This window comes from Pseudonaja textilis, chromosome 7 (genome assembly GCF_049901715.1).
Source record: "Pseudonaja textilis isolate UNSWEBS1 chromosome 7, rPseTex1.2, whole genome shotgun sequence".
Taxonomy (NCBI): Eukaryota; Metazoa; Chordata; class Lepidosauria; order Squamata; family Elapidae; genus Pseudonaja; species Pseudonaja textilis.
In genome coordinates this window covers 46,683,160-46,710,132 of record NC_141996.1, presented here as the reverse complement: position 1 = coordinate 46,710,132, position 26,973 = coordinate 46,683,160, and the positions used below count along the sequence as shown (strand labels likewise).

The following is a 26,973-nucleotide window of genomic DNA, read 5'->3' as shown; positions in this document are numbered from 1 at the left end:
TTGCTGTCACTTAATCATTACAGTTTACTTACATCTTAAGCTAGTTCATCATGTGATATGTTCAGCAAGGACACTGAAAATGTAATAGACCTCTTTTCAATTCACCTGTACTGAGTATCTAGATAACTAGAAGTGACAACTAAAAGTGACAATATTTCACTAGACTCACTGTACAAATTACTTGGTCTCAATGATTTACGTTCAGTTACATGGAGTTAATACAACATAATAATTCTATAAAATGTTTTACCTGCAAGCAGGAAAACGACAGAATCGCACATATTAACAATGGCAATGAAATATTATATTTGCATATTAAGTCACTCAGGAAGATCATAGTCTAACACTCAATGTTAAAATTAGGAATTTTAATCCCTGAGTTTACTATAGAATTGGTGCTATAATTGTATTATTTTAATGTCTATTTCAGACCACATTTCAGAATAATGTTAGGATTATTTTAATCATCAAAACCTAAAGTATTAAGTATTATTGATGATATATTATTCTGTTTTGTACATAAGTTGCTAAATGATAACCAAAATCATTCAGCTTTTCAAAAGATCATTTTTATTTATATAATATACTATGACATTACCCAAATATATTTTAAGTAAATCCTTTTCTATTATTAACTCTTCTTTTTGAAACTTTGTTAGCAGTTTGGGTTCTGTGGGGTCAGAATTAAAGTGGTTTGCTGAAGAATATGATTGAGCCCTATGTATAAAATACACAACTTTCAAACTGTTGATCTCCACAAGTATAGGAATTGTAGGTTTACAGTTAGGGTAACTTACTGCAGTTAGTTCACTGCTTCAGATCACTGCTTCTAATCACTGCGATATGTGATTTTTATCCCTATCATACAGTCCCATATATGACTTTAAAAAAAATAAACAAGGAAATGTAATTTGTTCAGGACAATGAACAGCAAAAATAAATAAGCATCTTTGTGTGTGTGTGTGTGTGTGTGTGTGTGTGTGTGTATGTATATATGTATATGTATGTATATATACAGTATATATATGCACGAGCAAAGCACGAAGCCGAAAACACCAGCCTGAAGATGGCAAGTAGGACCTTGTTGAAACGTTACCAAGATGCTCTCAACCTTACACGAGAAAAGACCCAAACACGTCAAGACCTGCTTACCTGTACCTGTGAATATATATATATATATATATATATATATATATATATATGTGTGTGTGTGTGTGTGTGTGTGTGTGTGTGTGTGTGTGTGTTTTTGTAGCTTCCGAATATAGCTTCCTAATAAATGATAGCCGTCCATTTACTCAGAGCCAAGCCGCACTAAAAGCCTCCAATACAGGAACACAATGTTGCCAGCCAATCAAGACAAAAAAGCCACAAAACAGACAGAAGATATTAGAAACACCAATCAAGCAGAACACAACAAAATCCAAGAACAATAAACACAGACCAAGACTCCCAACCAATCAGGATTAAGAAAAAAACCATTCTGGCACAGCAATAGGCTATCCCCAAATTTAAAACTGAAATGGCTGTGAAAGTCTGACTCACAGACGAACACAATACAGAAGCCTGATGATGGCAGATGAGATTCTGCCGAAACGTTGCTACAACTTTAAAAGCACAACTACAATGACGTGGGAAAATACCCGAACACAGCTGAATGCCATACATGTAAGTACCCGTGAAAAATATATATCCAGAAAATAGCATTCAACGGATCAGTATAATAAATGAAATATTAATAAATGAAGTGTAATAAATGAAATAAATGAAATACAGCAACTATTTTATTGAAATGCTTTCATGCTCTTATGGCAATAAACTAATTCATAGCATAATGAGATAGCATAATGAGTCAACCACCCAAACAGAAGAGCAAAACAGCCAGGTCTGTAGTATCCTAGAACTTGTGATGTAGTTACTGGTTAATCAAAGTTCTGTCTTTTTAAATGTAACTCTGTTGTTAATTATTTTAATGAAGAAATGGAAGGTTTATTATAAATTTGTAGATGCCAATAAATTCATTAAAATAGCTAAGCTACTAGAATATAAAAATAATAATAATATTTTGAGAAAGCGGGAGGAATGGGTTGAAAGTAACAGAATGAATTTTAAATGATCAAGTGGAAAGTTATCACTGAGAGAACAATATCAAATGGCCCAGGGTGAAGATACTAGATTTGGTAATAGCATTTGTAAAAAAGATTTTGACATAGTAGTTGATAAGCACGCAGAGCAGAATGCCTGCAAAGAATAGAAATGCAATTCGAATCTGCAACAACAGTATAATTTCTAAGTCATGGAAAGCTATCATTTTGCTCTATTCTGTTTTAGTCAAAGCCCATCTTAACTATTATGCTCAGTTGCGGGAGGCCCAATCACAGAATTGTCAGAAACATTGGAATATATTCAGAAAAAGAGCAATAAAAACGAGGAGAGGAATCTCTGTATCTTTGAGAAGATAGCTGATAGGAAATATGATAGCTGTTATCTGAAAATGGTACTGACAGGTATATTTTTTATCCATCCGTCTGCAGACTGAAAGAATAAAAATAAGACGTTTTCTGTATGTTAGTTTTTGTTTTATTGGTGATCAGATTGGTTTGCAGCTTAAGTCACACAAATACTCCTCAAATTACCTGCAGGTTTGTATGTTCATTATTTTTGGCAAGTTTAAAAGGGACAAGTTAGGCAGGTAGAATGTCCTCCCATACCCGCAGCCTAGATTCACAGATGGCAATGTTGATAAACAAGGCTGCTGAAGAAGTTGAAGATTAATGGCAAAAATGGGGAAAAGGATCAACCAACACCAAAAGAACATGTGATGGATATAAACATTCCCAGGAAAAGGGCAAAACAGTGTTGGGCTAGAAAAGGAATCCGAGCATGGTGGAGGAAGTATACCATAGAACAAGACAACACTGAACCAAAAGCCATACTAAATGGTACAGTTGAAAACTTTTCAAGAGGTCACTTAGTAAATAATCTTGGTAAATAATCAATTATTTAATAATCATAAACAATAATCATAAAATAATCATTAAAATGAACAAGCTAACCATTTTAAATATTTAGATGTTTCAAGCATCTAAAACCAAAAAAAATCTATGAAGAGTCATCCAGGTCATGGTTGTCCCAAAGATGCTTGAATATGCTTCTCTTCTCATCCAAGAAACTTTTTCAATTCTAAATAAGTGAAGCTTTTCTTGGATGAGAAGGGAAATGTCTTCAAAAAACAAAACAAAATCCAGTTGCCTTTTGAAAAAGCAACTTTGAAAGAATCTTAGAAAAACCTTTATTAAATTTATATTCATCTAACATCGGCAAATAGATTCGGTTGTGCATATGAATACCTATTCTTAAAGCATTTTAAAGAAACTGGGGGAAAATGAAGCAAGTTCCAGTAATTCATAGAAGAAATGAGCCTCCCTTGAATACTTTCATATAATCTATCTACAGGTGGTCTGTGTTAATTGAATCCTGGATCACTCTGCTAAAAGGAATCTGCAGACAGTAGTAACATTTGGCAGGACAATCAAGATTTTTCTCTATCAAGGTCACAAAAAAGCTGTATAGATAGAGAAGCCAGCATGAGTTCTATAATGTGAGTGGAGTGATTTTCATCACCAGCCATCACAACTCTTCCAAAAGAAAAGAAAACCATCTGTCATATATAGAATATAGATCCTTTTGAAGAACATAGAATTAAATATTTTTCTTCACATCAGGCCATTCCAATCAATTAAAAAATTGGCCGAGGATTGACTAAGCAACACAGATTTCTAGTCATTCCAGTTTTTATCTTATTTTTCTCTCTTTAATTCTTGCATGCTTTTTTAAAAAATAATTATGAGAAACAGTCTCTCAACCATAGTTAATATTAGTTAACAGTTAATACTACTAATCCTACAGCTAGTTAATTGCTATTATATATTATGAAAAGTTGTTGGTTTTAATCTTATATAAATTTTCTGTGAAACTTAAATGTTAAGTCTATATGGTTAACATTTTTCAGATTCTGATTTACATGTTTGGTATATGAATATCAGTTATATACATTAATAGACAGCACCACTCTTTATTGAATTTGTGATTGCCAGTATGTCTTGCCAAAACATAAATAGCAAAAGAAGTTGAGACTCTGCCTAGCTCAAATATGAGCAAATGAGCAAAAAAGCAAAGAAAAAAAATATCAAAGGATATGAACCATTATGCCTGTTAAAACTGAAGCCGGTAGCACTGAAGCCTACATCTGTCTTGCAAAGAATCCCAAATTGATGTAAACAGTAGGGAGAAATATATGGGATCTCAAATGTATATTATAATATTGTAAAAAGCTCTGCTGGCAATATAACTTCATTTTTTTTCAGATTTACAATAATAGCACATCCATTTCTTTCTGTGTGTGTATCTGTGTGTATACAGTAACTGCTTTGCTGAAATAAAAACAGTGCAAAATAATTCTGTATGCTAATACATACAGAGACAGCCAAAAACAGCTGCTAAAGCAGCCACATAATCCTGTTTAATTATTAGATATTCCTTTCCTTTCAGAAAATTTCCACAAGTCATCTGCAATACAAATGAAGGCAATCAAGCAAGCAAAGATATAATGCAAAATACTATTTTTTCTCTGTCCAGAGGAAATTAAACCCGTGATTTCTGGCTAACCTCATAATATATCAGCAAAATGTCAGAAGAAGATGAGGATGACTAGGATTAGACTATATCCAAATTGCATCTGGACTGGAAATGGTTCAGAGAGCTAACTAAAAGTTATCCAGACTGAGGGCAGTCACAAATTATAATGAAACTAATGACAACTCAAAATGAATGAATGACTAAGCAAATAAATCCATCAGGCAATCTCTGCTTTCTGAAGTTTTCAGATTTGTGTAGATTTAGGCATCTTAATGTCAGTTTGGTGTAATATTTTCTACATTGACTAATTTTTTAAGAATATAATCTTTTAGCACTTCAAAAAATAAATGTGTATTAACCATTGCTATCACAATTCACTTTTTCACAACTGCTTTTCAAATCTGACTAAAATTCAGATGTGGTGTTTTAAATGTCACAATGTATCTTGCAATTAAAGTTACCACACCAACATTATCATTGCAAGATAAACATAAATAGTTATGTTGTCCTACTTCTAGCTACTGAATGCTGTTGAAATTTAATTCTCACTTCATGTCTAAGATTTTATTTTTGTTGTTTTATTCATGAAAATATGTCCTTTTTTCATTTCAAAAACCTAATCTAAATTTTGTAGGTAGCATAATTAATTTACAGGCAAAGATGTTAATACTTTATAATCAAATGTCATTAAATATCATTATGTGTAAGACACAAGCAACCAGAGCCACTGAATAGCTGCAATCAGTAACTTAATGTTACAAGAATCTCACCAAACTACTTCCCTCCCCTGGAAACAACAAAATAAAGTGTCATTGCTCTTGGGGAAGGTCAAGCTTATGTCATTAGAGGCTGTGCAGCAACTCCAAGTAAGGTCCTAGCTTGACCCTCCATTCAGCCTAGCTGGCAGTTTTCCAATATCATGCTTAATACCAGGCAGCTATTTTAAACAAAACACATCCAACTGAAAATATTTCACATGCTGCTTTGTGCATATAATATTGCTTCATGTAGAATGAGGACACATACAATTTTTTTTTTCTGCAAAAACTGTTAGTAGTTGTGTATCATTCTCTCCAGCTCTGGAAAATCTCTTTATAAAATTTATATCTAAATGCCACAAAAATTGTTCTAAAATGCTGATGTTAAAAAAGACTATAATTAGCAAATTGTATACAGATGATTTAGCCTTTTGTGATATATATTGATTAGCATGTAAAACACAATAAAGAGTTATCTGTTTATTCTACCAGCAGTCAGAAACAAAGTTTATGAAAAGCCTTAATAATTTATAAAAGAATTTAAAAAGCATATTAACCTCTGTTAAAACTAAAAGTAGATGTAACTGCTAGATAACATATTAAAATTAACTTACCTGTAATAATATTGGGCTTTGGTGGCATGATGAACTCATATAAAGTTGGTTCAGAATATCCCAGCCTGTTTATAGCAGTAATTTGCACTTCATAGCCCATTGTCCACTGCAAATGCTCAAGAATAATGAAGTCTTTATTACCATGAACCTTTTTTTCTTGCCATTGCTCTTCCTTATCTTTCTGTAAAGTTTGAACAGTAATTGAAATTATAGTGAACTAATATTTACAATGAATACTTTTAATATTGATTTGCAATTATTTCAAATCAGGCATTATGACAAGTTTCTTTTTGAGCACAGAGAGTCATCTACTTTTAAATCTTTATAAACTTTATTTAAAACTAGGTTATAAAAACCCAGACTCTTTTTACTTAAGTATTTGATCTTGGAACAAAATGTATATTCTCTGGCAACAAAGTGGTTATGTATGTACGCTGAAATTACAATATTCCTGTTTCAAATATCAACTTATTTATATACACAGCCAAATAACTTTCTAGGTCTCATCTTTAATTCATTACTAGGTGTGTGAGCCACTGGTTGGTTGGTTGGTTTATTTAATTTATATTGCCGCCTATATTCATCCAAGGTGTCTCGAGGCGGTTTACACAATGTAAAATCATATTTAAAACAAAAACATAAAATTAAAATTAAAAATTAAAAACAATACAAACTAACAAAAGAATCAAATAAATTAATAAACTACAATAGAACAAAATCTGGAAAAAAATAAAAAAAAATAAAAAATCATCCCCCAACTCCCACCCCTGCCCGACAACAGCAGATCACATTAGCCATTTGATGGGCTACATCTGATTCTGGGTTCCCCAGGCCCACTGGCAAAACCAGGTCTTCAATGCCTTTTGAAAGAGTGTTAGAGTGGTGGCCATTCTAATCTATGGGGAAATGATATTCCAGAGAGAGGGACCCACCAGGGAGAAGGCCCTTCTTCTGGGTCCCACTAGGTGTATCTCCCTCAGGGATGGGACCCGTAACATTCCCTGCCTCCCCTCTCTAATGGTGTGGGTAGATGTGACCAGCAAGAGGCGTTCTTTCAGATAACCTGATCCCAAGCCACGAAGGGCTTTATGTTATACCTGATGCATGGCAAACAAATATACAAACATAAGCACACACACACAAGCATTATCATACTGTCTTGATTTATAGAATGAAAATATTTGATTTTTATTTCATAACACTTTTTTTTCATTATATTAAAATAGTATCTATGGAAAGGAAGAAATTAATACATATGAAAGGTCGGATCTAGGTAGTGGCAAAAATATGGTGCACAGATGTCAAAAAGCACAGGTGGCAAAAATTACTCAATAATTTCTGGTATGCAATTGTAATATAGGTTTATTATAATCTGCACAAATTAATTGAAAACACTTTATATCATATCCTTAATTCATCTTCTTAGTCCTTGAGTATTACTTGGTCTTTGATTACACAAACATGGTTTATAATTACTCATATGCTGCAATAAAAGGTGTGTAGTATATACATAGACAAGAAGATAAATTTTCAGCCACTATTTCAGAGGTTGCAAAATATTTACATTGCTTAACTATAAATCCTGTTGCTTCAAAGTCTCATATGTTCTGGTAATAATTACTAAACACTATGAGAAACTATGATGCCTATGGGTTACCACTGTGATGCTATATTTGCAAATCCTATTTCCATGTCTGAAATGCCCAACATCAATGTAAACCTGCCATTGTCATTACCATCACCTTCAAATACAGAAAGTACAAAAATGTATTTTCTAACTAATGAAAAGGACAGGCATGGAATGTCATTTTTTCCATTTTTTAAAGCACCTGTAAGCCAGACTATAAGGTGACCATCGTTTTTACAATGAGGAGGACACAAATAAATTGGAGAAAAAAAACAAAGCCACTTGCATGCAGCGCACTCTTGCACACGGTGCACTCTTGCGCGTGGCACACTCTCTCAAAACAATTCTCCTGTGTGGAGCACATGCATTTCATAATCGCGCCTCCCCGCACTGTACCAAACTTTGATGAATTGTCATGTCAAATACAAATACATCATATCACACACAATGAATCAGATCAGCGTCAATCAAATATGGAGATTTCCAGATTACTCTTCAAATATCAAAAAGGAGGACAAGTAGGAGGACACTTTTCGAAGGAGGACAGAACTTACAAAAGGAGGACTGTCCCTCCCTAAAGGAGGACGGTTGGTCCCCTTACAGACAAGGCATAATAGATGGAAACTGAACAAGGACAGATTTAACTTGGAAATAAGGACAAACTTTCTGACAGTGAGAACAGTCAACCAATGGAATAGCTTGCCTTTGGAAGTTGTGGGAGAGTCATCACTTGAGATTTTCAAGAAGAGATTGGACTGCCCTTTGTCAGAAAAAGTGTAGGGTTTCCTGCTTGGGCAGGGGATTGGACTAGATGATCTACAAGGTCCCTTCCAACTCGGATTATCTGTTATCTTATCATCCAATTTAGCTTGCATCCATAGACTACCTTTGGTTCGATGTTGGCAGGGGTGGGATTCTACCGGTTCAGGTGAATCAAATATTAATTTTATACCCAGTTCGGCAAAGCAGTAGTTCTGAAGAACAGCTGGCCTCACCACCCCACCTCTCCCCTTCCAGAAATCCCCACAAGGCCCGTCTGACTCCCAGGTAAGTGTAGCATAGCCTGCTGGGAACAAAAATGGGATGTGGGGGTCCCAGTGCTGCCCCCCATTTTTTGCTCCCAGGAGACTTCAGGGAGGCTTGCTAGGCTAAAAACGTTGGCCCCCAATCCTGCTTTTGTTTCCAACACCGCCCCATCCCATTTTTGCTCCCAGGAGGCTCCAGGGAGGCTTGCTAGGCCCTGTTTGGGTCTAGGAGGCTTCCCTGCAGCCTCCTGGGAGCATCCAGCCATCCAGTATGCCTGGATTCAGTGTTTAGCAAAAAAAAAAAAAAAAGAAGATTTGGAGCTAATTGATTACTGCCTTGGGAATGTTCTGGGTAAACAAAACTATGCTGTCTCCTATAACTGTTGGAGCCAATCTTCTTACTTTCTTCCATATCCTCCTCTTCAAAACTAGTAAGTTGTTCTGCTTTTTCATGCCAGGCTTAGTGTGGTAAGTTCAGAGTGGGTTTTGTAGAGAACAACTTACCTTTAGGTCTCATTCATTTGCTCAATTTCAGAGCATACATTACACAATTTCCAAAGCATAATTCAGACTATTCAGCAGTTTGGCTAGCTGCTGCTTCATTACTTCTATTGCTGTCAACCTTTAGGGAGTCCAATGGCTTTTTAAATTTGACAAGCAAAAAACACGGTAAACATTTCTCACAAATATTTTCTCTCTTCTGCTTTGAGGTTCAATATTTAACATGCAAAATTATGTGCTGTGTTACTATTAAAGGCAGTTTGCAAACTTGTGTTTTTTGTTGTTGGAAGGCAACTCTTTAATTTGACGATGGTGGTAAATTCTTGGTAATAAAATGGCAAGTAGAAAGGCTCACTTCTACTTGCCATTTAGAAAGGGTTAGTAAGAATAAGAAGGTTAACCTTTGCTTTGTTTCCAATCTCCTTTTCTTGACTTGATCTTCATAAAATGTAGCTTTGGAATTGAAGCCATATGTGTTAAAACAAAATTCTTTCTGTTTAAGTACAAGTATGCAAAAAGTTTCAAAATTAAGCCAACATGTTTAATGGCCTTAAATATCTGGGTGTGGTACTAAGGTTTAAGTCAGAGGTCTTCAAACTTGGCAACTTTAAGGCTTGTGGACTTCAACTCCCAGAATTCTCCAGTCAAAGTTGCCAAGTTTGGGGACCCCTGGTTTAAGTAGAAAGAGGTTCCAGCTGAAAATATACCATGAATAGAGATAGCATAGAGATGCATGGTAGCTCCCCCCTCTCCCTCTCTTAAAAGGAAGAAGAGAAAGAAAGAGGGAGAGATGGGAGAAAGAAAGAAAGAAAGAAAGAAAGAAAGAAAGAAAGAAAGAAAGAAAGAAAGAAAGAAAGAAAGAGAGGGAAGAGAGAAAGAGGGAAGGGAAAGGAACATGAATGAGATATGGATGGATGGATAGAAAGAGGGAGAGAGGGAGGGAAAGAAAAAGGAGAGGAAAGAAGGACCACAAACCCTGGCACTAGACACAGCTTCAGAGAATGCTTTGAAATAGCACAGCAATCCAGGGCTGGAAAGGACCTCAGAGTTTATCTAGTCCAATCCCACTCCAAAAACATTGTTAAAGTTAGTTTCTATCTTTTGACCCACCCAGTCACGTGACCACCAAGCCATGCCCAGCCAGCAAGGCGTGCCCAGCCAGTCCCATGACTACCAAGCCACACCCACAAGTTAGGCCACACCCACAGAACCAGTTGTTAAGAAATTTGAATCCCACTCCTAGATGTTGGTGATATTTAAAAATCCAATCTGACCAAAAATCCAATTTGTACCTTAAATTGTGTCTTCAGGGCAATTGGTAACTAGATCTTTTAGTACAGATGTAGTAATTCCTGGAGTTTACAAACCCAATCACAACATTTTTTTTCATTTGAAATTTTAAGATACTAGAGTAAAGACCAGACCCTCATCATATGGCTATAATAATTTAGCTGGGGCATAAATGAAACAAAAGACAAGCAAATTTTTGCATTCAAAGCTGACTGAATTAGCAATAACTCCTTACCATGGCTATTTCCTGAAAGCAAGTCCAGGTAACAAATCTACTTAAAGAGCAGTTCTAACCTGAGATCCTGATCTTTTGGGAGAGTCTAAAGTCCTTAGTGCCTACTGCTTGACACAGTTGGCAATAAAACTGCCCTAGGGCCTCTGGCTCATTTTAGGAAGGAGGAGGTGGAGGAGAAGTTGACTATAAATTATGAGAAGGCAAATGGCAGTTATCCTAAAACAGCAATACACTCCATAATTAGAGTACAGATAATCAGAAAAATGAACAAGCTAAGTATTTTAAATATTTAGATGTTTCAAGTATCTAGAACCAAAAAAGGTAATGCATTTTATGCTTCCAATATGGTCCATGACAGTGTAGTTGCCATTTTAAAATTTCACTGAAACAAGGGAGGATACTTTATTCCAGATGCTGCATAACTATTACGCAGGTGGGATATGCTTCCAGTGTAATTTCCAGTGAAAAAAGTGCAGTCTGGCTTTCTGTTATACCTGTTTATGGCCCTCGGGAAGCCAGTGCAGAATTAAGATTGTAGGCAGGACTACCCACAATTTAGATCACAATTTGGAAATCACTGGCTAAATGACTGTGCTCTTATTTTTTTATTTACCTCCTGTGTGTATGGGTCCTTTCCTAATCTTGCTTTAACACTCTCATGTCAGCCATGTTGTTGTTGTTGTTGTTAGTTGTGAAGTCGTGTCCGACACATCGTGACCCCATGGACAACGTTCCTCCAGGCCTCCCTGTCCTCTACCATCTCCTGGAGTCCATTTAAACTCACGCTGACTGCTTCAGTGACTCCATCCAGCCACCTCATTCTCTGTCGTCCCCTTCTTCTTTTGTCCTCAATCATTCCCAGCATTAGGCTCTTCTCCAGTGAGTCCCTTCATTCTCATTAGGTGGCCAGTGTATTTGAGTTTCAATCTTCAGGATCTGGTCTTCTAAAGAGCAGTCAGGGTTGATCACCTTAGGACTGACCTGTTTGATCGCTTTGCAGTCCAAGGGACTCACAGGAGTCTTTTCCAGCGCATTTGTGCATTATATAATAATTTAAGATTAAATTAGTCATTATTTAAATGGTTCAAGTGGGACTGAATAATTTTATAGCAGTTACTCATATTTCCATTACAAAATGTTGTAACTTCACAATGCAGTTTCAGAACAAAATGAGTAACTGAAGCAGTAACTGTGCTTAACTCTCCAGTCATTGGGAGTTGAATGGCATATAAATTTAATGAATATTAACAACACACAACTAACAACAACAACACACATGTATGTGTGTGCAGTCAGTCAGATGTTTAGACTGGATTTTGCATTTTTGTTCACATATCAAGTCCTTTCCCAGGACCTGGGATAGGCATATGTTTTAAATAAAGGTCCCTTCAAAGGATGTAAGCTTTTTCAAGTAAAGCTTAACAGCTTGACTGTTGATTATTATATCATTAGAGTACTGTAGTTTCTTCATTTTCTATTACTTTGTCTATTTTGTGGGCTTACCAGCTTTTGCCTGCAATCAAGTGGTTATTTCTCACAAATATTCCAAAGTACTATTCTTGCTAATTTGTCATGCTGTTGTTGTACAATCTTTTTTCAGCAGGTAACTAGATGGCCCATTGTTTAATTACCTTTTTGTAGATATGATATTTGTTACTAATTGCTGTCTTCTCATTTCCAGCTTAGTATGCATTTGTTCTGAAGACTTGGTCTAGTGCAGTAAGTATCTTTCTTCAACTTTCCTGCTCTTACTTATTTCCAGGCCTTGCAGTTATAGGCTTTGCTTGCTGTACTGGTCATATATCACTTTGCTTCTCCAGGTCTCTTTTCCATGCTAAATTTGGTATTCCTTTTTAGGTCACTTTGGTCTCTTGGGAATTCAGTAAGCTTTCATGGTTCACTAGTTTCATTGTACCTTCTTCCTGTCTCTCAAATATTCTTGCCCTTTTCTCCATCATTTCTGCTGTTGTTACAAGTTCTTTCATTTCAGTGTTTTATTCCTTCTCCATTATCCAAGTTGCATTCTTTCTTATTTCTTTGAATTGTTCCATAGCTGTACCCAGAAACAGCTGCACTCTTTCTTCTTTGACAGATGTTTGCTGGTTCATTGAAGTTTATGTTGATGGAGTGATATGTTTCCGATTTCACTGAAATTGGAGGGTCTGCCTTTAGTGTGCAATTCAAGCTTCATGTTTGCTGATTTCACTTTATAATTTCCAGTGCTTTCTTGATCTTCCTTGTACCTAGGTAAAAATTGGCCGATTGCCAGATGCAGCTTCTCAGCTGGGATTTCTACAAATTAGGACCCTTTCTCTATAAAGTCTGGATTGAATCCACCCCCACAATCTTTTTTCTACCAGTTACTAAATCAATATTTTTGCATGCTCCATTCCTACCTTCCCCATTTTTTGACACAACTTCAATCATGAATGCTACTAGTTGACATCAAAGTTATACATAAAACTTATTGTCATCTAATGGATATTTGGATTTTTGCAGTCCAACTTTGATGGCCAATATAGAATGAGGAAAATGATTTTTTATGGAGATATGTAGGAAACATTGTCAAGACAGAAGGATCTGAAGAATTTTTTAAATTAAGTGTGAGAAAACATTAAGAAGCATCTCAGAGAGACACTTCTGAAATTCATCTATAAAAAGGGGGAAGATGTACAGCAATCAAGACTTTCATCTGATATTACTATGACTGATCTTAATAAAAATAACTAACTTTCCTGTGGTTCCCTGGTCTGGACCATCTAATAGGGAGTATTCTGCCTTAGAAAAAGGTTAAAATATTATTTATGTCATATCTTCAAAACCCATTCAGCACAAAGGACTCTGTAAAGAGTGAATTCAGCTGAGCAGAATACCAGCAGTTCTTGCTAATAAAATTGCCTGTTTCAGATTGTCTCTAAATTGATCCTGATATTAGTAGGACTGAGTCTCACCCTATATATAATTAGGATTTTGGAAAATAATTCTTAATCTTTAATACTCTTGACCAAAGTTATGGCTACTAAGAAAATGGCTGTAAATGTAAGTAAGCTGACTATTATGTTGGTAATATAAATGTTGGACCATAAGACTGATTAAGGCCATTCTACCCTTTCAAGTGGGAATGAATGGGGGGGAATTCTCAGATAACTTCTAATCTACTCCCTTGTGGAAGTTAGGATCCCTATATCACCCTGACAAATTGTTGTCCAATTTTTTCTTGTAAACCTCCAAAATGGACCATTTTCTACTCTAGGAGGCAAGCTGTTCCATTGATTAATCTTCCTGTCAGAAAATTCCTTATTTATTAAATATTACTACTATTAAAATTAAAAACAGCAGCCTAACATTTAATTCAAATTCTCTAGAATTTGCTATTCTCTGCTGTTCAAATTCTCATAGAAAAAAATTGAAAATACTAGCTCCATAATATTTGGACAAAATCTATGGACAGATGAGGAAGTCTGAGGAAGATTCACCAGATTTAACTAGACTTTGACAATATAAATATTTTTAGAAGAAAACAAAGATCTAAGGTCCTTATCTAAGTAACACAAATTACTTAACTATTATAGTTCAGTATCTAAATTATTAATAGGAAGGCACTAGGTTCCTAAAGAAAAATAATTCCTTCCTGAATGGAATCACCCAGCAGTATATTGTTAGCAGAGCAGAAAATGAATGTGATATCGGCAATATGGCACTCTAAAATTCCTCTATATTTGTTCATGAGTTCTTCTAATCTGATCACTAGTCAAATTGAAAACTCATGCCAGTTTTTTATAAGCAAAAATGAAATTCTACTGAATGAAAGGCCTCATATGCCTCACTTTTGAGAGATATGTGTTGTATCCAGATCTCTTCATTAAGATAATTTGTAGATATTTAGATTTCATCTGGACTTCCTTTCATAGCATTGTATTTCCTTGTCAGAAAAATGCAAAAGGTTCAGAAAAATTAAGGTTTGTTGGCTCTCTGTCCAGCTCCCCTCCCATTCTGCCATGTCTTTATTAATCATTTTTTAAAGTAAAGTGCCATCTCTGGTTATGAAAATTGGGTAGACTCCCTAAAAGTATTTCCTTCTATTACCTTAGTTCTACAAACATAGCTAGACAGCATCAAAATAATCAAGACATGTTTATTATTATTAATATAATACTTACACTTCTATATTTTACAATATATTCTAAAATAGGTGCTCCTCCATCATCTTGTTTTGTTATGCTAAGTTTAAAGTTTTTCCCACTACCTGGCTGTCCATGAATTGTTGGAGGACTTGGTTCACCTAAAAAAAATAAAAATAAGATATGCATTTATAGACATCATTTAGAGGATGGAGTTGTGCACAGTCAATTTCCTTTAGTGCTAGTCTTAAATGATATTTATTTGATAATATTGAAATTATTCCCTAAGATACAAATACACTGCTCAAAAAAATAAAGGGAACACTTAAACAACACAATGTAACTCCAAGTCAATCACACTTCTGTGAAATCAAACTGTCCACTTAGGTGGCAACACTGATTGACGATCAATTTCACATGCTGTTGTACAAATGGAATAGACAACAAGTGGAAAGCATAGGCAGTTAGCAAGACATCCCCAATCAAGGAGTGGTTCTGCAGGTGGCGACCACAGACCACTTCTCAGTTCCTATGCTTTCTGGCTGATGGTTTGGTCACTTTTGAATGCTGGCGGTGCTGTCACTCTAGTGGTAGCATGAGACGGAGTCTACAACCCACACAAGTGGCTCAGGTAGTGCAGCTCATCCAGAATGGCACATCAATGTGAGCTGTGGCAAGAAGGTATGCTGTGTCTGTCAGCATAGTGTCCAGAGCATGGAGGCATGACCAGGAGACTGGCCAGTACATCAGGAGACGTGGAGGAGGCCATAGGAGGGCAACAACCCAGCATCAGGACCACTACCTCCGCCTTTGTGCAAGGAGGGACAGGAGCACTGCCAGAGCTCTGCAAAATGACCTCCAGCGGGCCACAAATGTGCATATGGTTGCTCAAACGGTCAGAAACAGACTCCATGAGGGTGGTATGAGGGCCTGATGTCCACAGGTGGGGGTTGTGCTTATCGCCCAACACCGTGCAGGATGTTTGGCATTTGCCAGAGAACACCAAGATTGGTAAATTCGCCACTGGCATCCTGTGCTCTTCACAGATGAAAGCAGGTTCACACTGAGCACATGTGACAGACATGACAGGGTCTGGAGATGCTGTGGAGAACGTTCTGCTGCCTGCAACATCCTCCAGCATGACCGGTTTGGTAGTGGGTCAGTAATGGTTTGGGGTAGCATTTCTTTAGGGGGCCACACAGCCCTCCATGTGCTCACCAGAGGCAGCAGGACTGCCATTAGGTACCGGGATGAGATCCTCAGACCCCTTGCGAGACCATATGCTGGTGCGGTTGGCCCTGGGTTCCTCCTAATGCACGACAATGCTAGACCTCATGTAGCTGGAGTGTGTCAGTAGTTACTGCAAGACGAAGGCATTGATACTTTGGACTGGCCCGCCCATTCCCCAGACCTGAATCCAATTGAGCACATCTGGGACATCATGTCTCGCTCCATCTACCAACGCCACATTGCACCAGACTGTCCAGGAGTTGAGGGATGCTTTAGTCCAGGTGTGGGAGGAGATCCCCCAGAAGACCATTGACACCTCATCAGGAGCATGCCCAGGCGTTGTAGGGAGGTCATACAGGCATGTGGAGGCCACACACACTATTGAGCCTCATTTTGACTTGTTTTAAGGACATTACATCAAAGTTGGATCAGCCTGTAGTGTTTTTTTCCACTTTAATTTTGAGTGTAACTCCAAATCCAGACCTCCATAGGTTGGTAAATTTGATTTCCATTGATAATTTTTGTGTGAGTTTGTGGTCAGCACATTCAACTATGTAATGAACGAAGTATTTAATAAGAGTATTTCATTCATTCAGATCTAGGATGTCGTATTTTTGTGTTCCCTTTATTTTTTTGAGCAGTGTATATTCAGAACATATCATATTAAAGATATAGTTTCTTAGCCACAATCCATTTATTAAACCACAGTACTAGTAAAGATGATTAATCAATCAATCGATCAATTGATAAACAATAGATCATTTTCTTCACAGCAAATAGTACATACTATAGGAGGAAAATAACAGAAATATAAAAAATATGAATTCTGTACTTTGAAAGTGACAAAAATAGAGGAAAATTTAAAGAAAAAATGGCAAAAATAAAATAACCGAAAAAACAACAACCACCTACCATTACAGAATTGTGTGCTCCTACATGGAATGGGTGTCTATTGATCTATGAGGGGAAATAACATCCACTGTAGATCAATGCACTAATGATACTAAATTTTATCTTTAATTATAGATATTATTGCTGATGTATCTATGAGGGAACAGAGGTAAGGATTGAATAAATGTTCCCCAAGAATTTCTTTATAAAAAACATAATTTCAATTGTGTCATAATTCTGCAATAAATAAGAATACTATTGTGATATAATTGTCTACTAAGTTGTCTGTGTTTTCTTTAATATAATTTTGAAAATTTGATCAACTTACTGCTAAAAACTTGAACATATTGTGTATCAATATTTCACAACTATCTTAATAAAAGATAGAAAGTTAACTTTCAAAACATAATGACCAGGGGTGGAATGCAAATATTTTTATTGCAGGTTCTGTGGGCATGGCTAGGTGGGCATGACCATGTGACTGGGTGGGTGTGGCTTCTTTTTTTGTGGCATCCACCCCTGTGCTGTTTTTTTTTTCCTCCTGGGCCTCAGGGAAGCCTCCTGGGAGGCTGTTTTTGCTCCCAGAAGACTTCCCTGAGGCCCAGGAGGAAAAAAATGGAGCACACCCCTTTTTGTCTCCTGGGCCTCAGGAAAGCCTCCTGGCTGAAGCAATAGGACAGTGAGGGGGATCCTGGCACAGCTGATCATTGGGAGGAAAAAAAGGAAAATGAAACAGCGGTTCAACCAAACCGGTAGCTGTTTTTTTACTACCGGTTCAGCCAAACGGTAACATTTTTTTCACTACTGGTTCACTTGAACTGGGCCAAACCAGTAGAATACCACCACTGATAATGACCTGAAACTTGGGATTTATATTATAAGACAGAATCTATAAATGTTGATGATATAAGCAGAAATCCTGCCTTCAAAATTGCCCCTGCTTTCAAAAAATGCCCGTATCCTCACAGAGCAAGGTTTATATTAAGCTGACTACATGAAGGAAGTTGTAGCCAGGAGAGCCTTTTCACAACTTCATGTTATGCATCAGTTGTACCTTTTCCTGGATTATGAGGCGCTAAGTACAGTCACTCATGTCTTGATTATCTCAGTTGGATTACTGCAGTGTGCTCTCTATAAATCTATCCTTGAAAATATTTGGAAGCTACAATAAATTCACTTTAATAAAAAAAGTCTATCTGAGCTAGCTGAATTTTTGTCTCTCTTAACACAAAATGTGATTAAAGATGTGTTAATAGGCAAAGAGCCAATTCCTTATTTACACATTGTTGTTTAAAAAAAACAGAAAAAGAAATAAATCAACAAGAGAGACAAAACATAGAGATACATACATTTTCAAAACTTCATAATGGGTGGTTAAATATAGAATATAATAGGTTGCTACAGCAGTAAATAGTTACAATTGTATATAGTTTAATACAAACATTATGAAAGAATGTATCTTTATAGCTACTATGTTTTTTAACTTACTGTATTTTGCATACATTACTTATTATTTTATTATAGTATTTTTCAATATAAATTTCATTATATTTATCCATACAAAGTCTACATTTACAGTATAGGCAATCTGATCACAATTATACAGCAAGTGTAATCAGGTATTTAATAAATTGAGTAAATGTGGCCATATATATATTTATCTTTCCAATGTTTCAATATTAGACTTTTAGCTATAATAAGGGCATTGAGAATCCATTTATGTTGTTCAGATGTTAAATGCCATGTACTTGTTATGTAATTCAAAAGAATATTATGCTCTGAAAATTTTAACTTTTATTGAACACTCACATTTATTTAGTCCACTACTTTCTCTTAACAGATAGTAAATTCAAGACATTGTAAACAGATGTGTTTTAAATAAGCATTGTCCTTATTATACCTCCAACAAAATCCTAGACAATCTTTACCTGTACAGATTAGAATCTATACATTACAGATGTCATGGAGTCAAAAAAATTCTAAATATTATTTTTTTGTGGTATTCTATGAGCTACAATTAAACATTCCTTCTATAAAACTAAAATCACTCTATTGTTTAAGCAATATAGGAGTCTCTAATTCTATGCACAACTCTTAACATTTGTATATCAAATTTATTGATAGCAAAAATCTAATAGTTTTTTTTTAGTTTTAAAAAGTTTAACATGTTGGTCTAGTATCTTGGATGTCTCAGGAGCTAAAAATGGAGCTGATCTAAATAATGTGGTTAACACATATTGTAGCTGTAAATAATGTCAGTTATGATTTCTCCATAAATTCAATTTAATATGGCAAAAAGAATTGAATCCTTATTTTGGCAAAGAATCTATTTTTTAAATAAAATCTACTTTGTGTGTGTGTGTGTGTGTGTGTGTGTGTCTGTTTATATGCATGCACACATATATAAATAATTGAAGTACATATAAAATGCTTTAAGAAACTACCATATAGCCATGTCATTTAAATAAATCCATTGCTCAGATTCAATTGATTCCAATATAACTAAAGCAGTAATCTATTCAATCTTGTAATTTCTACAATCATTTTTTTTAATGAACATCAATATTTGGAACCTAATTGTGAAACCCAAATTACTTTCTTAACAGTGACAATTCAGTTACTTCATGTATCCTATTTATGCAGAATTATCAAACACTCATAAGCAAATTCAGGAGTATTATTGTGTCAATTTTTACTTGTGATGCATAAAGGCACATGTCATACGAAATCTAAAACTGAACACCAATAACTTTTTTAATAAATGTGATTTAAAGCAGTGGTCGCCAACCAGTGGGTCGGGGATCACTGGTGGTCCATGAGAAAATTTTGGTGATCCGCAGAGAAATGTGCACCCCCCAAAGCAATTAATTCAGGCTGCATGGAAACACAAGGTTGCACCACCCACATGGCCTGAGGGAACACAAAGCTTGCGTCGCTTGCATTGCAAACAACATGACATAGTGAGGGGAGGGGGTAAAGGGCAGAGGGGGAACTTACCCCATTCACTCCACGCACCTCGCCTGGCCACCGAGCTGCTTCTTTCTGTTTCTTTCTTCTTTTGCTTTTGGCTGCATGCAAGGAAAGCAGCAAAAGTCTTTCTTTCTCTCCCCCAAATGCCACCAGAAATGAGTCTTTGGGACCTTGCAAGTCATTCTTCTCCAAGAGGCTGCACCAGCATGACAAGTCCCACAAAGATTTATTTCTGGAAGAGTTTGGGGGAGAGAAAGAAAGACTTCTGCTGCTTCTGCTGCTTTCCTTGCATGAAGTCTCTCTCTCTCTACCCCTGAGAACAGAGCTGGAGACGGTATCCTGCAATCCCCAATAAAGAATGACTGATCAGTAGGAAAACGGGGTGGGGAATTTTTCTACAGACTTTTTTGGGGATTTTCCCAGGGTCACTGGTCCACAGGATTTAAAATTATGAGTTTGGTGGTCCCTGAGGTCCAAAAGATTGGCGACCCCTGATTTAAAGTACCTTATTTTACCCATAGGGCAAAACAATAAATTACTTACGAACTGGTAAGGTCTGAAATATCTCAATTTTACTATATTCTCCTTGCCCTTTTCCATTTACAGCAGCAACTTTTATTTCATATGTTGTATTTGGTTCCAAATTGTTGAGAATAACCATAGCTGAGAGAAAATGAAGAAAAGTTTTATTTTAAAAAAGAATATTTTATGTGAAAAGGGACACATTTGGTTGTAATGGTTCTGCTTCATTTATTTCACAAGGTTAACATCAAGACTAGGTACACTGATTTTTATTTGGAAGGAAAAAATAGTCATTCATAAGGTGTGTTGTGTGCACAAGAAGGTGGAAATAATGTATCCAGTTGTAACTATAATCTATTTAACACATATAAAATGCAAACATATTGTTATCCATTAGTTATTGCACATATAAGTGAAAGGAAATTCATAATACCTTGATATTACTCCATAAATAATCAATTCTTAAATAAATATGGCTGTTCTATTTATAACTACTATAATTAATAAGAAACTATGGGTGAACTAATATTTATTTTATTGTTTGTAAAATATGTACAAGATAACAAGTATAGGTATGAACATAAACATGAACAAAGGAAGTGAATACGAATAAATGGGGACAGTGAGTCAGGGATGGTAGGCATGTTGGTATGCTTATGCATGCCCCTTTTATGCTTGATTTGAAATATGTGATTTTCATGGCTGTTCAAATCTTGAGAAGGGACAGAGAGGTATAGATAGCAATTTACTCTGCTCTCCATTTACTCTGCCTATTCTTTGTCTGCAAGATTGTACACGCTAGGTTTCATTCTATATTTTTCCGCAGATACATATACATGGAGCTCTTGTTCTATGACTCTTATCCTAGTAGGATGGATGTAGCACAGGATCTGAGATGTTGCATAGGATGCAGTTCATTAGATGCTAAGCTTCCCTTATCCCTATCATTTATTTCATTCAATAATTTATTTTTTCACTATTTTTACTGAGATTCAGTTCCCACTCTCAGGTATGCTCATAGATTTACATATGGTTTGCCCCTATGAGAAAACAACTGGGTAGTAAAAGAAAAAAAAGAAAAAAGTAGTTAAGCTTGTGTAACAATCTGCATATCACATTGAAGATGGATTAGATTTATTTAATCACAATACTTTGAGAAAGAGATGCTGCAAAAAGTATCACAGTATTGTTCTAAACTTAGATCAATCTTTGTTTCCATTTATCTGTCCAAGAAAATCTTTTTTTTAAAAACATAAAAATTGTGGGACCTGGGACAACATAGCATTGAAATGTTTGACTGAAAATATAGCATAAATTTGCCACTGTTTACATCTACCATCAACCAAGGACATACTATATTTTTCTATGATTCTATTGGCACATGAGCGGAATAAGAACAACAGCTGATATTTATGTTTCGTAATATGCTTGCAGCTGCACATATTCTATTAAAATGTTTCGTGTGTCGTATGTAAAGTCATGTATAATTTATATTCTATTTCTGTCAAAATAACAACAAATAAATAACCGCTAAGGGAAAAAGGAAGAAACTGCTAGTAAGATTACAAAAGCAGATATTTATAAAAAAATAATAATTGCAGATTTGTAAACAGGAACGAATGATTCAAAAGGCATGCCATTTTTACAGATATTGCTCACAGAAATTATATATGCCTAAGAGCTATTTTTCTGGAAATCATCATATTAAAAGGGAAAGGGGGATAACTATGTCCACAGTTTTTATTTGGTGGTCAAAAACTTATCAATATTCTTCCAAAGATAAAAATATACAATAGTAAACAATGAATAATAACTTCTGAAACTACTACTGAATTTCAACAAGCAAACAAAAGTTATTCATTTACAATATTAGTCAGTAAAAATGCTATTAATTATTACTGAATAGAAGATATTCAAAATGTGCATTAAATTTATTACCAAAAATGGTTTCTAAACAAAGACCATGTTTATTTTTTAGTACCATCTAGAGTAGTAGTTCTTAATTGTGACTTTACCACTGTTCAGTGGGCCCTCCAAATGCTAAGGGAGTTATTGCTGTTGCATCAGGGCTGCTGTAGCTCTGAATGTTTAGGGAATCTGCTCTTTTCCTGACATGTCTAAAAATGTGTCAGTCAGAAGCATAACAGTATATTAATTAGAAGTATAAAAATTAATCAACCAGTCAACTATAATCTCTTTAATCTTATAATGAATGGTACCCTGCCATGCAAGGTTAGGAAAAGTTGAAAAGTAACTGAATAGCTGAAGACAGGTAGAATTTTTCATTCCCCAGTCATAATTTGAAAATCTAAAGAAGTTTTCTAAATGCCAATCTTCCAGGAATTTCCTAGAATGTTTTATTTTGGCTTGGTCTAAAAGGCTAATACTTTTTCAATTGATAACTGTAGTTGAGTCTGTTCAAATATCATGAGATGAAGGTATTTTTGTCATTCTTCTAATAGCTAAGTGGTGTTCCTGGATGTATTATGATAGCCTTCTGCCTATCGGTCCTACATAGTGATGTTGCAATCCTTGCACTGCAAGGTACAGATGACTCCTGGTCTCTCCCCCTGCCCTCCGGGTTATTGAGTCTTTTAGTTTGCTTAAAATGTCTTGGAAGACTTTAGTTGGTTTGTATGCTACAGTGTGATCCTACATAATTATAGCAATCTGTTGGTCATTTCTAAGATATTTTTCATATATAGGTGTATAATTCTTTTTACAGATTGCATTGGTTGTACTGTAGTAGTTTATATAGTCAAGCATTTTTTTTATAAAGTACAAGTTTACAACATTATGTTGTAAGATGTTGCATAAGTGATCTGTTTCCTCTTTCTGTTGTTTCAGATTGCTTGTGCTCATCTGAATAGCATTCTTACATAGTTCCTCTTTTGGGAGGATAAATACAGTAGTTACTTTGGAAGTAGAACATTTGTTTAGCATAGATTGCTTTTCAATAGACTTGGTTTGTAGTTGCCATTGTTTTGTCTGCTGTTGAGGATATTCAGGAAGGGAAAGTGTGCTGTTGTTTCTTCTTGTGTATTTTACACCTTCAAATATATTGTTTCATTGTTTCATCAGTCTTCTTGAGTAATTACTTTGCTATGACAAAGGTACTGTTTACATACCAGATCCATACTTTTGATTGCATGTGTGGGAGCAATGTAGCTTTTAGAAACTGTATCATATCTCTGCTGTCAATTGATCTCACAGTCATTTATTACACTCTTATTGTAATAAATGGCTCAAATTTATTAAACACATAGAATCATAAAAATCATTTTATCTCTACAAGCTCTGGCACAAAATTTCAATCTTCAAATATTGCTTCAATTTAATATATGAAAAAATGGTACAATATGTTGATATTATCAATGTTACAATTTTACATGTATAAAATCTTAGAAATTCACAATATTTCTTGAATCAACTTTCTAAAGCTTATTTTTTTAACACTGCATATTTCTATATGTAATTGACATGCTAGTTATGGTATATCATACTGTTCTTTCAGGGCAAAGGTCTGTGATTTTATCCTCTTTTTCACATCCAGATATTGTGTAAATTAAGAAGCATAGAATTATAGACAATTTTTTCAATATTGTAGCCTAAGAAATTAATTTAGTAGGTGGTTTATTTTGGTTGATCTTTATTCCTATGCCCTAGTTATCATTGATCTTGTGTTATTTTGTGTGTGTGTGTGTGTGTGCATGTGCGTGTGTATTTGTTTATGGCTGTCTTATTGATATAACTTTCAGGGAGTCAGTAAATTTAATGATATATAAGATCACTAGCTGAATGCCCGTGCTTCACAATGAAACTATGTGATCAGGCTATGTAGGAGAAATTCAGTTCACAATCCATTGGCTCAGCAGTGGTTGGGGACTGAAGCACATAAGCCTTTCCTTTCCTTTCCTTTCCTTTCCTTTCCTTTCCTTTCCTTTCCTTTCCTTTCCTTTCCTTTCCTTTCCTTTCCTTTCCTTTCCTTGTTTTTCTTTGAAGATGTTTTGCTTCTCATCCAAAAAGCTTCTTCAGCTCTGACTGGATGGTGGGTAATAAAAATAGTGCAACCTTTGATGCCAAAGTAGCTTCCTGTTTGGAAGTGTAGTTTGCATCCTTTTAGAGAGTTGTTGAGGCAACTTGGAGGTTTGTCTGTGTCCTGGGTCATCTGAGTGGTGCAAATGGCTGTAGAGTTACTAAGATAATGGAATGTGAGGCAACTGGCAATTAGAACAGAGTTCTTTTCAGGTAGGGAGAGGAGCAGAACTCCTTAACATCAGAGAATGTTAATTACTGTATTAAGAAATACTAATGATCTGATGATCATTTCGAAAGATCCTTTCTTAGCAAGCACTTAGAAGCCAAGAGGAACATACATGGCAAATTTCAAGTTTGTAGGCTTTATGGTTCTGGAGATTTTGTGATGCTGCATGAGTGATATTTTGCTTTTATATACATAGATTTAATCAATGAGGATCCTAATTGTTTTTCATAGGTCTGAGGATATGTTTTGAAAAAGGGAGCCTTCTCTACCTGTGCTAAATCCTTATGAGTAATACAATGCTGGAAAATCAATATTTTAAATGGCATGCATTGGTAAAAATATTGGAATAGGATTGGGAGACTTTTTATCTACATCATAAATTGGGTACTTTATCAGATTCCCTTGTTAATATTATTCTATTTGTTTATACAGGACAAAAATGCACTTGTCTTCACTTGATTTAGTACCACTGCAAATGAGCATGAAAAAGGAAAGCCCAGTCAATATTAAATTCTGCATTACATGAGATGAAACATACCTTTTTATTTTGCAAAGTCATTTTGTACATATGCAGTAACATTTCTTTAAAAGGCCTGGCAAATTGCTTCTAGGAGTTGAATGAAATAATGTATGTGAAAATAGAATTTAAAAATATGATCTGCAAATAACCCATAATTAAATTCAATACTATACTTCTAAAATAATATTTTCTTTTAAAAGTAATATGGAAGTACATGTAATTATGAAGAGTGTTCACACATAGCATTGAAATGTTTGTAAATTTGAAATATCTTTTCATTAATGACACTATACAAGTAACATCTATAATCTGAGGAAATACTTTGCTTTTGACCTTAAAAGAAAAAATGGAAAATATTCTAGGCACAGTAGAATTATAGCCTATTAGAATTCCTCCTATTGAAAAGAATTTGAAAATGACATTCCAGGAAAAAATACTAATTGTTCCTTAAATATATAAATATATTGAAACTGACTAATTATTTTAAGACTCATCCTTTTTTTTTTCTTATTGCAGACTTACTCTGAACTGCATGGGAAAGAACAACTTTCCATGTTTCTGAAGTGACTTCTTTTACATCCACTTGGTAATGATGAATTGGGACACCTCCATGAGAATCTGGTTTATTAAAAGATACTTTAGCAAAAGTCTGTGATACATCTACAATTTTCACTCCATGTGGACTGGATGGTACATCTGGGGAAAAAATTAAAGAAGATATAATAACACAGTAAAATTAAGCAATATATGAAACAATAAAGAATAAGTTATTTTATTACATGGTGAAAACATTAACAGTATTAAATAAAGAAAACTAATCAGTATACTGAAGGATTGAAAATGTAGTCTGCAAGAAAGTTAGCATTTTTTGAGTCTAAAATCCTTTGGATAAAAATTTAATGAAAAACTGTATGCTAAGATTTACATATCTAGGTTGAACTTTATGTTACCAATAAATAAAAAAATGCATACAATTATTTTTTATTAATACCAATTCTTCTAAATATATGGGTATTTTTTACATTTTATTTAACTTTCCCTAGATAAGTGTTGCAACAAATTCATTCATTTTGGTCCTTTAAATTCCATTTAAGAAAGACAAGTAAATATGGTTAAAATCAGAATTTTACACTATAAAAGATTTACAGGAAAAAATTAAATTATAATAAAACACTAAAACTATTTTTAATTTGGTATTTTTAGTATACATTGAAAATCAAAGTATACTGAACTCTTTTTTATTGTTATTGTTTTAGAATTTTGGGAAATTTGGAAAATGAAACTGACATGGGAAAACAATGAAAATCTTCCAAAACATCTCTGAACTCAAAAGAAGGTTTTAAACTTGAATTAATATGCTAAAGAACTCCATTGGGCATATGGTAATTTGTTGAAAGAGATCAAAGAAAGATGGATGAAGATACAAAAATACTATATAGTAGATGTCAACATCCAAGAAACCTTAGAAGATATTCCCTACTTACAAGAATCTCGAGTATTAAAAGAGTAAAATCAGCTCTTAAATGATTATTAATTCTGAAGTATAATCAGTGAACCTCTACCATAGAAGGAGGCCAAGTATATTTCCAATATGAAAAAATTAAGTGTGCAAATTATTATTGTTAAAATAATGATACTGTTATTTTTATTTTATAGAATTATTATGAAAACAATACAGTCTTGAAACAATACAACTATTAAAATAAAGAACTATTCTCAATTGTAGTGAAGGTTCAGTTAAGGCATATCTGCAAGATAACCAATAAGTTT

At 34.8% G+C, this 26,973-nt stretch overlaps 1 protein-coding gene across 3 annotated transcripts in view; it reads right to left on the bottom strand.

Moving 5' to 3' along the window:
- NCAM2 (neural cell adhesion molecule 2) overlaps window positions 1–26,973 on the bottom strand; it is a 140,529-nt gene that overhangs the window by 21,296 nt on the left and 92,260 nt on the right. For all 3 annotated transcript variants that reach the window (XM_087937530.1, XM_087937531.1, XM_087937532.1), the window contains exons 12-15: window positions 25,726–25,899; window positions 20,441–20,560; window positions 14,846–14,967; window positions 6,008–6,188 (exon numbers count right to left, since the gene is read on the bottom strand). In XM_087937530.1, the coding sequence (XP_087793656.1) occupies window positions 6,008–6,188; window positions 14,846–14,967; window positions 20,441–20,560; window positions 25,726–25,899 (597 nt within the window). The remainder of the gene's footprint in view (window positions 1–6,007; window positions 6,189–14,845; window positions 14,968–20,440; window positions 20,561–25,725; window positions 25,900–26,973) is intronic.